The sequence below is a fragment of the Notolabrus celidotus genome, chromosome 2, assembly GCF_009762535.1.
Source record: "Notolabrus celidotus isolate fNotCel1 chromosome 2, fNotCel1.pri, whole genome shotgun sequence".
In the NCBI taxonomy this organism is placed as follows: domain Eukaryota; kingdom Metazoa; phylum Chordata; class Actinopteri; order Labriformes; family Labridae; genus Notolabrus; species Notolabrus celidotus.
Window position 1 is genome coordinate 22,499,049 of NC_048273.1, and position 17,504 is coordinate 22,516,552.

General features: G+C 42.6%; 1 protein-coding gene across 1 annotated transcript in view; it reads right to left on the bottom strand.

Annotated features, from left to right (window-relative positions):
• Window positions 1-17,504, bottom strand: part of patj (PATJ crumbs cell polarity complex component) — a 137,855-nt gene that overhangs the window by 16,209 nt on the left and 104,142 nt on the right. Inside the window, exons 32-33 of the mRNA XM_034703343.1 lie at window positions 1,346-1,430; window positions 193-285 (exon numbers count right to left, since the gene is read on the bottom strand). Of these exons, the coding sequence (XP_034559234.1) occupies window positions 193-285; window positions 1,346-1,430 (178 nt within the window). The remainder of the gene's footprint in view (window positions 1-192; window positions 286-1,345; window positions 1,431-17,504) is intronic.

Sequence of the window (17,504 nt, forward strand, 5' to 3'; positions counted from 1 at the left end):
TGTTTGTGATATACATTGGCACACACTTCTGCTTCTCTGTGGATGGCTTTATTTTGTTTCAGGTATTAAAAACTACTGTGGAGGCAGATTAACGTCTGAGGCACTTGAGACTGAGACAAATTAAAACTAGTGGATGTATCGTTTTGTTTCGTTTTGTTTCTTAGAAGTGAGAGAGGAATGTGTGTGACTGACCGGTGTATCTGATGATGGGAGGAGCGACAGACTGTCAGGGGGGCGTGGTCCTTCTGTGGGGGCGGAGACTACGAGAGGAGTTGAAGGGACGGGCTGACACACACAGAAAGAGAAAACCACAGGTCAGTGTACAATCAATCAATCTTTATTTGTATAGCGCCAAATCTCAACAAACGTCATCTCAAGACGCTTTACAAACAGAGCAGGTCTAGACCGTACTCTATGTTAAATAGTTAACAAAGACCCAACATCAAAACAGGATAAGATCCAGACCCCTCTTACTGACAGGACTAAATCTTATCTCATCTTAATCCACCATGAGCATTGCACCTTGCAGCATTTAGCAAGTTACAGCGGCAAGGACAAACTTCCTTTTAACAGGCAGAAACCTTGAGTCGAACCACACTCATGTTAGACAGCCATCTGCCCTAAGTTATATTTTTGGGCTTTTTTGCCTTTATGGACAGGACAGCTGAAGAGAGACAGGAAACATTGGGAGTAGAGAGTGGGGGACATGAAGCAAATGGTCGACTGGCCAGAGTCAAACTGGCGACCTCTGCAACAAGGACTATAGCCTCGATACTCAGGGTGCTCAAACCGCTAAGCCACCAGGTCCCCATTATTTCTTATAGTTTAAAATATCACACAAACAAGTGAGTTTCAGTGTGAACTGCAGCATCTGCAGACTCATGAACTGAATAAACACCTTGAAGGCCCTTAGAGGAGGTTTTCGCTTTCCTTTTTTATGACCCCCAAAGCAACAAGTTTGTCAATACGTACAGTACATCATCATTTTTAATGTCTGTAACCACTGCGAGGGGGATGTCACAGACGAACAGCACGCTGAGGAAACAGACTTTACTTTGAGTGAGACAGTGAGTCACAGTCGGACTTTTAAAAGACAGAAAAAAACTACCTACACACGAACAGGACAACTTCAGCAAAGAGGTAGAAGCTTTCACTTTGTCCACAGGGGGCGCCAAAACCAACACAAATAGAAAACTCCTGACAGGGCTTTAAACATCTTTGAACAATGCTGACCAATCAGATGTTAGCAACCTGAGCACACAAGTGGACAGGAGGGAGACAGGAGGGAGAGAGGTGTGTTTCTGTGCGAGTGTGTGTGATAAAGTGTGTAATGGTGTGTCGTTACCTCGGGGCTGACAGGACTGAGGACAGGGGAAGGAGAGGGGGAGGAGAAGGGGGGGACGGCCATCTGGTTTATAGCATCCTCAGATCTGGAGAGAGAGAGAGAGAGAGAGAGAGAGAGAGAGAGAGAGAGAGAGAGAGAGAGAGAGAGAGACATTGGTTACATTTTTGCTGCAACTTGAAAACAAGACCAAAAAAACACATTTTCATCTCTTCAGTGAGGAGCTAATGGAGTTTGTTATTGATGCAGAACTTCACCACCTGAGCCCCCCCCCCCCCACACACACACACACACACACACACACACACACACAAACACACACAGACACATGCAAACTCATGCACACACACTTGTTACCTGGGGTCATGTTTGAGTCTCTGTGAGATCAGATGTGGGTCTGATGTGAGCTGCAGCAGCTCTGCAGTGCAGACACATTTTCCTCTGCAATAACTGACTGCAGCACAGCGTCTGTTAAAACGGTCTAATGTGACTCAGCAGACATCTGCTGTTGTGTCTTTATGTTTGTCAACAACATTTTCATATCGGTAATCTAGTTAAAATCCAGAGATCTTCCTCCTCAGCATGTTTCCTGGGATGTGCTAGGGAGCTCATCTTCCAGATCCTGGTAGTGTATAGAGACCGAGTGGCTACGATCACATGTCATCATTCAGGGCATGGTCATTAAAGTGAGTGACAAGGTTAATGAGCATCATGTCAGGGTGGGGGCCTCATCAATGAGGGAAGAATCTGTTCTTGTTGTGCAGTTTTGGTCCTGATGGACTGCAGGTGAGAGGGGTCAGCCATGATCTTACCTGCATGTCTCAGCGTCCTGGAGGTGAACAGGAGAAGGCAGATTGCAGCCAATCATCCTCTTGCTGTAAGCAGAGGCCTAAGCAGCAGCAGCAGAGTACCAGCCAGAGAACGATGAAGTCAGTGATGGAGGTGTGGAAGTGCACTGTCATTATGTGTAGCAGGTTGATGCCTCAGGACTCACATCCTTTTTGAAACCATACAGGTTGGAATGGAGGTGCAGGAGATTTAGATACTGCAGATTTTCTCTCTGAATCTCAGGCAGTTTGTCTTCCACTGTAACTCAGGACATGATACGATGACAACCAGCAAAGCCAGAACCTGTTTTTTGTCTGTTGGGTTATACCACTTTGGCTGTGATGTTGGCCTGACTAAATGTGTTTCTGCTGTCTGAGGTCATAACAATAAAGCAGTGATACAGAGAGACGAGAGAGACCAGGAGGCTGATTAGACTTCTTCATCCTCTTCTCCTCTCTGAGCAGCTGGCGAGTCCCTAAAAGCTCCTGATGGGAACATCACTAAAATCTACACTCACACTAACAGCAGCTCTGCTTGGCGCGAACGATGGAGAAGTTATATCTATCAAATCAGAGCCTCAACACAACAACAACAGCTAAAACAAACAATTTAACTGCACTGCACAGTATACATGCAAACAGAGCAGCACGTGATAGAAGGACAAAAGGTCGATGGATTATCTTATCTTAAATAAAATGTTCATTTTGATCCGGATCACACCTTTAGAACCCGGGCCCTGGTGTTGGCAGCAGTCAGATTGGATCAGGACAGGGATGATATGGTTCTTAAGGATCTCTGCAGGAAGGCTGCTGCTCTCCAAGAGGTCACCTGACTGTTCCCTCTCTTTATGACAGTGTTGAGTTTTTTTTCCTCTGATTGAACACGGTTGGCGTGTCGGGGCACAAGGATACCGCCGCTCTGCCTGTGTTCAGCCAGGTGACAAAATCTCGTTAAATTCGTGTCCACGGGCCGCCGCTGAATGATTTATCTATGGGTAAAGGTCGTCACAGCGATGAGCAATGGGATGTCGACGGGGAGGCAGCCTCAGAGCGTATCTCCATGGAAACAGCCCACAGTGGACCGTGGTGATGTCTGTCCCTCTGCACATCAGCCTCCCTCTGTAATAACGCTGATGGAGTGGGAGTTCATCGGCTTCCAAAGCAATCAGATGCTCATTGTGATGAACAATGAGCAGAGTGGGGGCTTCAGACAGCTTCAGGTCTCACAGGTGAACAATCAGAGTGTCAGGTAAACGGTGGGTCTTCTCTACCATTGACTATATGAGGATAGACAATGACTGTCCACCTCCTCTCATTGTACAAAAATACACCCAAAGTATCCCTGAGGTGGGCGCTGTCACCTGGTGCAGTTTGAATCAGAGTCTGTGCTCAACAGATCGCCTTCTAACCAAACCCACATTTATCTCACAGGTAAAGCTGGTTGCTCCCTCAGGTGGGTCTATTCCACAGCAGGACAGATTCTTGTGTGGGTTTGAAGCAGATACTCACAATTATGGAAAATTCAATGACTCTTGTGTTAGTGTTTGTTACGCTTCCTCTCGCCGTTCCTCCTCTACTCTGATAATCTGGTGCACACAGCGCTGCAGGAGCCTCATTGGTCGACTCCTTTTCACTCAAAGATTTGTGAAAATAGGGCAAAATGTACGTCCATCTTTAACCCGATCTTTTTAAACTCCACTGGTGTCACTCTCTTTCAGTATAAGTTATCAGTAGTTGGATCCTTTGGTATCAGTGCCATCTTCCCGAGGAGTGGACTTTAAACTAATTAATCTGGTCAGACTGATGATTGGTTAATGGTGTCTGTGCTGCATGACTGCACAGGAAGTGACAGCCTGACCCATAAATCCTGTTTTCTGTCGGCTTCACCTTCACCAAGGAGACATTACAAGTAATTGGGAAGGGGTCAGTATCCATGCAGAGACAATAACTTTAAAGGGATGAGACAGGAGAGAGACAGAGGAGGGACAAGGAGAGATGGAATGAAGAATAAAGGTGGAAGATTGTGAACTAATGAACAGTCATTATAAGCAGCTCTGGTTTCTGACCTGCATAAACAAAGACTTGAGTTTAGCTATTGCCTGCCATCGTGGTGGTTTTCTAGAGCAGCTAGTGATTGTATTTTGAGGAGTAGGTGGCCTTAGCAGGCGGTTTTTAAACCCATCAGCTGACTATAGTGGTTGTCTGATGTCTATAAAGAACACGTTTTCAGTAATCACACTGAAACCAGCAGTTAATGATAAACGACTTCTAGCCATGACCTTCTTCTCTGTGCACTGCATTTGTTACAGTCCAGTTTGCAACTCGAGGATTGACCGTGTGTTCAGATCAAAAGAGAAGAGAAATTCAGTCCACCAGATATATCTGCAAAATACACTGTAATTTCTTGGTTCAGTACATCCCCCAGAGGAGGACCCGTTCATCTGTTTGAGGTTATTTCGAGCTACGTGCTTGAAAATCAATACGCATATTCATGGCACCAGGACGTACAAAAAAGCCTCTTACACCCATATCCCAAACTCAACAGGAAGAGCGCCACCTAGCTTTGAACATGAAAAATGGCGTCAAAATAAGGGTGCATACTTTCGTTATCTTCTCTGAAGGCTTTTCTCCAATTCAGTCCAAACCAAGGGTAACCTATAGTAGACACCTTGACGAGAAAAAATTATCAGAACAAATTTTGTTCAGAGAAAAATTGTAGGCGGGGCATCAAACGCACATACAGCTTTGAATGTGAAGAATGAAGCCCGAATAAGGGTGCATACTTTTGTGCGCTCCTCCTAGAGTTTTTCTCCGATTCAGTCCAAACAAGGCACATTCTATAGCCGACATATTGACGATTAAACATTGTTAAAGGAATTATGTTCAGACAAAAATTGTGGGCGTGGCAGACTTTCAGGTGGTGCATCAAAAAACAAAGGAGAAACAAGCCCTGCAGAACTCATTAAAATATGCAAGGAAGGAGATCTAGCGGCAAACATCTGTTGTGATGAGTCAAGCTGCACATCTGGAAATAAAGGACAACACCATCCAGAAGTAACAGGAAAAATTACAAAACAAAATGTAGGAAACTAAAATGCTTGTCCAAGCATTTGCCAAAGGAAGTAAGTACTTTCATTATCCCTGTTTAAAAAACAATTCATGTAGTTACTAATTAATGCTTAAACGATACATGAACAAACATTGGTATTATCAAACTATCCCGACGACTTGAACAAAGCAGTGTGACAACACAACAACAACACAATAAAACAAACAATGCACACTTTTCCATGCAAAACATCATTGCCTAATGTATCTTTCTATGTTTCAAGTCTTCAGTGGATACAGACTGGATAGATGACAAAGAAGGACAAGCAGGTCCATCTTACAGTGCACATGGTACTTTCCTACAAATTTCATTCATATACCAAATCGTGTTCAAGTGATTCTAGTGTTTCCGATCACACATTATAATATACAATTTATCCTGATAATATGTCTATTTGCTTTTCCAGCAGACAAGCTCACTCACCATGAGGCCACCTGATCAGAAGCCAGCACCTCGCTGATGAACCACTTCCCAGATCAAAATGTACAAATACTGTTGTCTATAAGCTGTTTCTTAATTTTTGGTAATATATTATTTCTTGGACATGTCAATTACTGTGTTATATGTGTTATATTGTTTTTTTGGGCTAAATTATTTTTATATATTTCAAATGCTCTTATTTGTATTTCCTTTGAGTTCTTCTTAAAATTGGTAATACATGTCTGTTTTCTAAAAATCTGTCTGTTTCATATCATCTCTGACTGAAACATATTAATACATAAATATGAACACTATAAGGTTCACATCACTGCTATCTAAGAACAACGCTCATTGTTACACATGTTACATGTATTTCACATTCTATTGACCAGGACAGTAAAAACAACCTTCCAAACACTAACATCAAACCACAGAAACACTTCTCCAAATGACTTTGCATTCAAATTAAAGCAAAAGTCTCAACATAAACCAAAAAAATGTTTTTTTTTAAGACTTTCAAATGCCCAAATCTCCAAAAATAATCAGGCAGTGGCCAGAACAGGCCATGCTGACTTTCAGGCAGTGCATCAACTCACAGACAGATTTCAATGTGAAAATGTAAAAATTATTAAAGGAATTCTGTTCAGACTAAAATTGTGGGCGTGGCACACTGTCAAGTTTGGAGGTTTTCTTGGCAATTTGCAAAAAACTTGGAAAATCTGCACCACCTAAGGCAGTGTACACTCTCAGATCTTGCTTTCGCATCATGTGGTGGCGAATATCAGGCGGCGGTTTATATGTGGCGGCGGCTGCTGGTGTGCGAGGGCCCGTTCATCGCCGCTTGCGGCTTTAATTTATTTATCTTTCTTATTACAGTCAGTCCCAACCCAACAATAAACACACTAATGGCTTTTTATAATCCTGCTGATGAGCATCATCACAAACAAGCGACAGATGGCCGTTTGTCTGCTTCTTTGGTGAATTGTTAGTGATGTATTTATCTCCTCGTCTGTTTTGTTTTCCTGTGTGTGATTCAGAGTGAAGAGGAGGAAATCATCATCCAATCACTGCTGCTTTGATCACAGAGTTAATCAGAGTGACTTCAGATAGCAGAAACTACAGGAGATAATGATGATGATCATCGTGCAGAACAGCTGATAATGATTCTCTTTGTTACAGCTCAGTTCAATATTTTCCTTCCTGATCAGAGCGCAGATACAAACAACACGTCAGTGAATCCGACGGGCTCGACCTGAATGAAGAGATCAGACAAGAAGGATGAATTTATTATCATCACGTCTGGCTTCTGTGTTTATTATTCAGAGGAATCACAGTTTACAGCTCCTCCTCTGTGGTAATAAAACAGTGATCAAAGTTTCTATCACTCTGCTGTCGGGCAGAGTCGAGGAGTCAGCGTTAAATTTTGTTAACAGACATTAGAGTGCTGATGCTCCCTTTAATTTACAGTGACCCTGAACGCCTCCTGAAAGCATCACTTTCTTCACGCTGCAGGGGAACAGAAAAACAAAGCCTGTTATCAAATATGTACGGACTGAACCTCCTCCAGGGAAAAGAGCAGAGGGATGTTTTGTCATTTTTATGCCTCCCTGCTGGCGACAGCCGCGTCCGGAGGATTGATCATTTTTAGATTGTTTACTCTGTCCTCGTGAAGATGAAATCTCAGAGTGTGTGGGGAAATATCTCCAAATTTGGCAAAAGTGTCTACTTTGGCTTGAACTGATTGGATATCGTCTGTCAAAAGTCACAAAGAGATACGCTGTCAGCAAACTGTCTTCTCCGGAATGGACATTTATAGTTGGTGTCCCTGAAGAGCAGCAGACTATTTCAGCTTGAAGGTCTAGTCTTCCTCTTTTCTTCACTCCAAACTAGCTTTAAAAACAATATTACAACTGATACACTGCATCCTATCATTTGGTTTCAGAGGATATCATAGACAAAGATTCATTTTACAGAGGTTCTGCTTCCTACAAACGTAGCTGCATGTATTTGAGCCAGAATTAAAGAGGTTTAAAGAAATGCAGCAGAGCTAAGGCCTTCGTTGCTGGCGTACGGTGTAGGACTCTTTGACCTTTAGTATTAACTTCTTTGACTGACTTCATGTCCGATAAACACTGACTAAAATTGAACTAAAAACACGGCCAGTATTCCTTTAAAGCAGGGGTGTCAAACTCATTTCAGTTCAAGGGCCACATACAGCCCAATTTGATCTCAAGTGGGCCATCCTGAAGGACAACTCAAAATGTTGAGTACGAAAGAACATTCTGAAAATGTTCACATTACATGAACTATCTTTTTAGAAAAACAGCTGTTGTATTTTTTACCATGATGAGTCTCATAGTGGGGACAAATATGATATTCTTTAAGCCCTGAAACCTGCTGCGAACACACCAAACACACAGGTTTCACAGTCACCTGCCACACAGTGTTACGTTTACAGCAAAAGAACAGACAGATTAAAATAATGAAGAAGGTGAAGTTCTGACCCCTCAGCTCCAACATGAATGGTTTGCTTGCTGGACAGTGTTAGTATGCAGGGGTGTAGCACTCCTGCTAGTAGTGACGGAGCGCACCTATGACGTACGCACATGTATGGTAAGCATGCACGATATGTGGCTCCTTTTTTCGAAAAAGGTAGATCCACCGCTCCTGCTGTTACAAGTTTACATATACGAAAACTTTAGTGTTGATTGGATCTTGAAGTGCTCTAAAAAGTCTATGAATTTCCGCCTGATTATGCAAACTGCAAATATTCTCTCGCTATCCTGCAACAAACTCTGAGTGACAAGGTGTGAGCTGCCTGATGGATGACATATGGTGACAACTGATGGTGACATATGAGTGTGTAAAAACATTACTTTGCTCATTGTTCTGTCATCTTGATAAAGTGGTGATCCAAGCCTCTTTGAGGAGCTGGCCCCACTGGCCTGTACTATAAAGCAGGATAAGCAGTTATTGAGGTAACTTCAGGGTTAACTGTGGGCAGTGTTGGGTAGGAACAGTGCTAGAAACACCAGCGCTAATTGTTCATCTATGTTTCTCTTTACCTTGGTGAAAGTGTTGCTGTATTTATAATCAAATGGCTTTTTAGTAGCTCCACTGTTTTATTTATCAAGTCATGTGTTAGCGTCAAACAAGCATGTTAGCAGACTGTCTACTTCTGTTTGATGGTGACGATACTGATCCAAATCCTTTCAGAAACTCATGACGGCCCCGCAGCAGGAGACCATGCAGACCGATGAGCATGAGCACACCTGAAGGGGACACACATACTGAATGGCCAACCCATGAAGTCAACCATCACCAGGTGCACAATAAGGGAGGCTTTAAAGTGTCACATGTCCCTCACAGCACGAAGTCTTCCCTCCAAGTCTTGTGAAGCAGACCAAGTATACTCGGGGTTCCCACTCTTTTCCAGAGATCATTTTCCAGGACATTTTCATTGATGATCAAGCTGGTATGACAGTCTAAATTTAGTTCCTAATTTAGTTCCTAAATAGTCTAATATGTTCCTCTCAGTGGAAGTCTACATTGAAAGACATGTAGTCTATGGCTATCAATGAAATCGTCTCTTCCATACTTACAAATTATGGCAAATTGATAATAGAATAACGCAAACACAGATGTACAGCACTTCACTTTATTAGTGCAACCAAGTAACAATAATAGGAACATCTCAGCTTTCTCTTTTCTCAAAAAATATAAAATGAGCTAAGAAAAAACAAAAGAGCCTGCAAAGGAATCTGGAAGCTGCCTTATTGAAATAATTAAATAATAATAATGATCAGAGGATCAGTTCATTAATGACCTAAATAGATCTGAATGACAAAAATGGTCACAAATGTTTCTCAACTCAACTCAAACTCAAAATATACCTTCTTAATCATGATATTCATCCTGCTAAGTGGTCGATATAAAACAAAGCAAATGTCACGTTTTTTATTTGAGTTACCGTAAACTCTGAAAAAATCACACCGGTGTAAAAACGCACTCTGTATTTGAAGATCTCTCAGAGATTTAGAAAAATGTAAACTGTCTTCCTGCATGGCGATGTCTATTATGATCAGCGATGTCTACAACGTGGAGTTTCTGTGCAGCTGTGTCGCTCTTTTTGCTCCGTTTGTTTTCACTATCGGGATTTGGACTCCTACTAGCTAGAGCAGGGGTTCTCAAACTTTTTGGAGCCAGGGACCCCTTACAGGTGAGAAAATTGTCCAAGGCCCCCTCATAATTGTAACACAGATAAAACACATTAGTGATGTGTCATGATCAAAAGCTGCGGCTCTGAGAGCCGATGCTTTATAGTGAATCAGAAGAGCCGGCTTGCATCGAGAGAGAGCCAGCTCCCAGTTTTTTCCTTTTGCTGCTTAGCTCTCTCAGTGTTCAGCCCCAGCTCTGCTCACAGCAGAACTTTGTTTTGATTGGTCAGCATGGCGGCCATGGATATAGGATACAGGTGATGGAGGGGAGGCTGTGTATCCTGGCTACATCTGTTCCTTCGGAGAGAGTCTTCTCGAAGACCGGGCAAATACTCACTGAGAGGACAAATTGGATCAGCCCATCCAAGCTGAGGCATCTGATTTTTCTCAATGCCAACCTGAGGACATTAATAATGTTTGCTCCAGTTTGATTCTGGTTCTGTTTGCTCAAGTTTTGTTCTGGTTCTGTTTGCTTGAGTTCGTTCTGTTTCTGTTTACTTGAGTTTGGTTCTGGTTCTATTTGCTTGAGTTTGGTTCTGGTTCTGTTTAGTTGAGTTTGGTTCTGGTTCTGGTTCTGTTTGCTTGAGTTCGGTTCTGGTTCGGTTCTGGTTCGGTTCTGGTTCGGTTCTGTTACTGTTCTGGTCCGGTTCTGGTACACTTCTGGTTCGGTTCTGTTTCGGGTCTGGTTCGGTACTGGTTCGGTTCTGGTTTGGTACTGGTATGGTTCTGGTTCGGTTCTGGTTCGGTTCTGGTTCTGGTATGGTTCTGGTTCGGTTCTGGTTCGGTTCTGGTACGGTTCTGGTTCGGTTCTGGTTCTGTTCTGGTACAGTTCTGGTTCGGTTCTGTTTCGGTTCTGGTTGGGTTCTGGTTGGGTTCTGGTTGGGTTCTGGTATGGCTCTGGTATGGTTCTGGTATTGTTCTGGTTCGGTTCGGTTCGGTTCTGGTTCGGTTCTGGTAGGGTTCTGGTTCTGGTTCGGTTCTGGTCCGGTTCAGGTTCAGTTCTGGTACAGGTCTGGTGCGGTTCTGGTTGGGTTTGCATGAGTTTGGTTCCGGTTCTGTTTGCTTGAGTTCGGTTCTGATTCTGTTTGCTTAAATTTAGTTCTAGTTCTAACCGTAACCCTAATCCTAACCCTAACCCTAACCCTAACACTAATCCTAACCCCAATCCTAACCCTAATCCTAAGCCTAACCCTCATCATAACCCTAACCCTAACCCTAACACTAATCCTAACCCCAATCCTAACCCTAATCCTAAGCCTAACCCTAATCATAAACCTAACCCTAACCCTAACCCTAACCCTAACACTAATCCTAACCCTAACCCTAACCCAACCCTAACCCTAATCATGACTCTAACCCCAATCCTAACCCTAATCCTAAGCCTAACCCTAATCATAAACCTAACCCTAACCCTAACCCTAACCCTAACCCTAACCCTAACACTAATCCTAACCCCAATCCTAACCCTAATCCTAAACCTAACCCTAATCATAAACCTAACCCCAACCCTAATCCTAACCCTAATCCTAACCCTAACCCTACTCCTTACCCTAATCATAACCCTAACCCTAACCCAACCCTAACCCTAATCATGACTCTAACCCCAATCCTAACCCTAATCCTAAGCCTAACCCTAATCATAAACCTAACCCTAACCCTAACCCTAACCCTAACCCTAACCCTAACCCTAACACTAATCCTAACCCCAATCCTAACCCTAATCCTAAGCCTAACCCTAATCATAAACCTAACCCCAACCCTAATCCTAACCCTAACCCTAACCCTAATCCTAACCCTAACCTTAATCCTAACCCAAACCCTAACCCAACCCTAACCCTAATCATGACTCTAACCCTAACCCTAACCCTAACCCTAATCCTAACCCTAACCCTAATCATAACCCTAACCCTAATCCTAACCCAAACCCTAACCCAACCCTAACCCTAATCATGACCCTAACCCTAACCCTAATCCTAACCCTAACCCTAACCCTAATCCTAACCCAAACCCTAACCCTAACCCTAACCCTAATCCTAACCCTCATCATAACCCTAACCCTAACCCTAACACTAATCCTAACCCCAATCCTAACCCTAATCCTAAACCTAACCCTAATCATAAACCTAACCCTAACCCTAACCCTAACCCTAACACTAATCCTAACCCTAACCCTAACCCAACCCTAACCCTAATCATGACTCTAACCCCAATCCTAACCCTAATCCTAAGCCTAACCCTAATCATAAACCTAACCCTAACCCTAACCCTAACCCTAACCCTAACACTAATCCTAACCCCAATCCTAACCCTAATCCTAAACCTAACCCTAATCATAAACCTAACCCCAACCCTAATCCTAACCCTAATCCTAACCCTAACCCTACTCCTTACCCTAATCATAACCCTAACCCTAACCCAACCCTAACCCTAATCATGACTCTAACCCCAATCCTAACCCTAATCCTAAGCCTAACCCTAATCATAAACCTAACCCTAACCCTAACCCTAACCCTAACCCTAACCCTAACCCTAACACTAATCCTAACCCCAATCCTAACCCTAATCCTAAGCCTAACCCTAATCATAAACCTAACCCCAACCCTAATCCTAACCCTAACCCTAACCCTAATCCTAACCCTAACCTTAATCCTAACCCAAACCCTAACCCAACCCTAACCCTAATCATGACTCTAACCCTAACCCTAATCCTAACCCTAACCCTAACCCTAACCCTAACCCTAACCCCTAACCCCTAACCCTAACCCTAACCCTAACCCTAACCCTAACCCTAACCCTAACCCTAACCCTAATCATAACCCTAACCCTAATCCTAACCCAAACCCTAACCCAACCCTAACCCTAATCATGACCCTAACCCTAACCCTAATCCTAACCCTAACCCTAACCCTAATCCTAACCCAAACCCTAACCCTAACCCTAACCCTAATCATAACCCTAATCCTAACCCTAACCCTAACCCTACTCCTAACCCTAACCCTAATCATAACCCTAACCCCAACCCTACTCCTAACCCTAACCCTAATCATAACCCTAACCCTAATCATAATCCTAACCCTTACCCTAATCATAATCCTAACCCTTACCCTAATCCTAATTCTAACCCTAACCCTAATCACAACCCTTACCATAGCCCTAACCCTAACTCTAATCCCAAACCTAACCCTAACCCTAATCCCAACCCTAGGATCAGGGTGAGAATGGTTTTGTAACAGAATAAATGCACAAAATTGGTCAATTATAAGTCTTCTCATAAAAACACTGTGCGCAAAAGGGTTTTCAACACAAACCATTAGGTTTTGCAAAGTTAAGGTAAAACATACGACTACACAAGAGCCTAAATTCGGAGCCGTTCGGGAGTCGAAAGAGACAGCTCTCTGAAAAGAGCTGAACTTCCCATCACTAAAGCACATGCTTACTACCATTTGCACTCTTAGTTGCCCTTGGAAGTATTTGTATTGTAAAACGTATCAATGTAAATACTTCGGACCTGTACCATAGTGATAAACAGATAACACTTCAATTTGAATCAAGTAAATACCACTTGTATACTTTAAAACAGAGGGTCATTTCATTCCTTGTGGACTCAACATGACAGCATTTATACTTTTCAAGTAATTGATCTTAAACGCTTTTAGAACATTAACAGTAGCAAGACTCACATATCCCTTCGAGCCACCAAATGGTATCATAACAATGGTGTATATGCTGTTTTGTAATGGCAGCACAATTTTATAATTTATTAGAAATTTATTCAAATTATTTCATGGACCCCCACGCTATGGTTCATGGACCCCCAGGGGTCCCAGGACCCCACTTTGAGAACAACTGAGCTAGAGTACGGTAATTGAGCTCTCAGCCTGCAGAGAAAGTTGTGAGGCACAGACCCCCAAGCTCTCTGCCCGACTCTGGGCTTAACTTAAATATAAGACTCTTTTAATCAAAAGAGCACTCCACAAGGTTAATGTACCATAAAACATAAACTATATACCCCCGTTTTCTGTGAATGCATGATTATGAAGTGAAGGAGAAAAGATGTGAAAAAAGTTGCGCAGCGTCGCTGTCTTGTCCAGCACAGCATGCACTCAACTTTCAATGAATGGGGATGTGTTTTGTTAATAGGGTCAGGTCACACGCAGCCATGTTGGAATAATTTTCCAGGACTATATGTGATTTTCCAGGACATTTTACTTTTTCTCCCATTTTCCAGGTGTTTTCCAGTACTGGAAAACTGGTCGACTGTTTTCCAGGTTTTGCAAGTTTTCCAGGATGCGTGGAAACCCTGATACTGCTAAAGCCACAGTAATGTTTACAATCTGATGGAGGTTACTCATCCTGTTATGTGTTGCTCTTCTGGGTTCACACAAGTTCCATGATATCAATGTCATCACCTCTACCTGCTCACTTGCAGGATATTTTTCCTGAATATTTCCTATTGCATTTTCACATCAACTCAACCTGACATCTTGTAGAAATGTGCAGGGGGCTGGCAGGAAAAAGTCCAGATGAAGTCAACTGTTTGCGTTCGCATGTGCAGCTCACCCTGAGAATTTCAGGAAGTTTTCAGGGGTTCTGTGCAGTCATGCAAAAAAGATTTAAAGAGCTTTAGTATTGAACTTTTTCAGTTTAGAGAAGGATTTTGTTTTCTAAAGGGCTGCCTTGGTTTGACCCCGTTCACTCGCTCCAGGACTCAAAGTTCAAACAGGTATGTGTGATGTTTTTATCTCAAATGTGTTTCAGAAAGCATGATCACTCTGACTCTGTTGGCAGGTTTGTGACCCTGCAGACATTTCTATCACTGTCAAACTCGTAAACATCAGTTGCTAAAGTGACAGTCATCTCTGGCTATGCTCATACCCACCAGCCGATCAGACATCACCACTATTAAAAGCTTTTTATATCCAACTCAGTGTCTCAACTGAAGCGCACAGAAACGTCTGAGGTGTAGAGGTAATTTAAAGGTCTTTAAAGATTAATGTTGAGATGATGGTGGATTAAATTAGGTTTCCAGCAGCCCTTCATCTGAAATGACTTGTGATACGACAACGCAAAGATGTGTGAAAGGAAATGACTTGTCATGGTGGTGATTTATGTTGTGTGTTGACATGTGGAGGCCTGAATGCAGCAAACAGCCCATCAGTCAGAGAGATGGAGGGGTTTATTAGAGTCTCACTCCTGACTGACACTCTCATCCGTTTGCACGTCACAATGAGGAGGTTTAAATATTCAGCTTAAAGAGGCTGTGGTTTAATCACAGAAAATAACACAGTGAGCTATGTGCTGGGGAAGTCTCACCACGAAAATTAGGGGCTAAAAATGTCCAGATCTTCATGGGAGGAAGATTGCAGGAGCATTAAAATATATATATATATATATATATATATATATATATATATATATATATATGATAAGAGTTAATCCTCTGGAGAGCAGGAAAATCATACTTACTGTACGTCACAACAGCTTCGGTCAAGCAGCAAGAGAAGGCAGGCTGAAGCAGTTTGAATTGTGCTATTTGCTAATTCGATGCATAGATACGTTTAATCTGGTTAGCTGTCAGCCAATAGGTGCTGGTGTTAGAAGCAGCTGATGTTCTTCGGGCTGAGCTTGACTTTGTGGCCTGCCATAATAATATAATTATTATATTAGGATTCCATTTTTGAAGCCAGTTCAGACTGATGGTAGTTTTTATTGATACTAAGGGCTCCTCCAAAACATCCAAACATCTAGCCAGACATCCCAATCTCTCCTCCCCTCTGAATTAACAAAAATATTTCTTTAACAGATTTATGGTAATACTTTTCTGGAATCGCTGTTCCTTAAATCCACCCCTCAGTTTCTTAAACTTACTTAGACACGGTGATGTCTCGGTCTTTGGGTTAATAAATTCTCACTACTGAAGATTTACTACCTCTAATGCCTGCGACTGTCTCTCAGTTTGCTCTCATTGAATTAACAGTAAGTCTTTACAGCACAGCTTTAAATATTCATGTCAGTTTCTCACTAAAGACTCATTTACAACGGATTAACATCACAGAGGGATGAGGGAGCTCTCTGCTCCGGTGTTATTTCACTCATTGTTAAAAGTTCATTCAGCTTAAAAATGTGATCATGTCAATGTTTGGTAAACAACTTGTGTCCACTGCCGTAAAGTGAACACAACATCATCTCTTACTTTGTACTTAAATGTTGAGAGCTGCTTTGTTTTCTTACCTGGACTGCATTAAATCTAGCTGATAGATTTAATAAAAGTTAAGCCAAGGATAAAGTCACAGGAATCTGGACTGGATTTTATCCACAAATTATTCAAACATTCTCTTTATACAAATATGTTTTTTTGTGAATGTTGAGGTTTTGCAATTTGCATTATAATCTCTGTGCAGGAACATTGGGATCAGAGTAAAGGATTCAAGGTAAATGTGTGTTCGATTTAAACTGCTTCAGCTTGCCTTCTTTTACGGCTTCCCCTGCAAACCACTTTACAACCCACCTCCACCCCAGCTCCTCCTTTCTGCTGCATCTGATTTTACCAGTGTCATATGTAGTGTAACTGATGCCCACTCTGTTCTGTACCCCTGGGAGTCTTTGCTGCTGCTCTTCCTACCTTGGCTTTCCATGTATGTACATAAAAGAGAAGGGAGGTGTGCTCTCCCCACCTCTAGCTTTGGCATTCCACTTAAGCAGGTGGTCTGTCCTCTCTGACTGTCCTGTATTCCGGGGCCTTTGCTGCTGCTCTCCCTGCCTTGGCTTCTCATGTATACACATGAAAGAGAGGGGAGGTGTGCTCTCCCCACCTCAGGCTCAGGCTTTGGCCTTCTATGTAGGCAGGTGTACTGTCCTCTCTGACCATCCTGCAGTTTTAAAATTTTGATGTCCTTTATTCGTTTTGCTGCATTGCTAGCTTTCTTCTTAGCTGTTTGCATTGAGCTGGATCACTACAACCATCTGCTGCTGGATTATTGGAATTTTCTAATAAATCAGGGATTCAGCCTTGAAATATGAGGGAAGCATTTTTAACAGGTATGAGGTAAGTCAACTTTTAACTTGACTAACGATGCAAAAATCGTACCTGTTCATTTTCTGCCTTTGATTTGTTACACGCTACCTTTTAACCCTCCTTTGAAGGCTGCACTTCTCTTAAATGTTAGACTTTATGCGCCATGATGAATGATATGATTAATTGCTGACAAGCTCACTGCCTTTTTTTATTCCCAGTGAAATTAATTTTCTCCAGACCGGTGGGAGGAAAGGTTTCCTGAGAGATGAGATGACTGCTGATCTACATTGAGGCTGGTTTTTGCATCAGGGGAGGAGAAAATACTAAAATCTTCCCTGATTGATCCAGAGCATGGTATGAATAATCGTTTGGAGCTGCATCTGTAAGTCCACTCTCCGTCTAAAACATGTCACTCATACACCTCTGTGGACTCCAAATCCTACAACCAGATTGGGGACGAACATCAGCTCTTTGTTTGTTGGAGCTTACACCCTCTCCAAACTTCAAACATGCACATCAACAAACCCTCAGAGCCCAAGCTGATTAAAGTCTGAACACACACCTGCATCCCTCT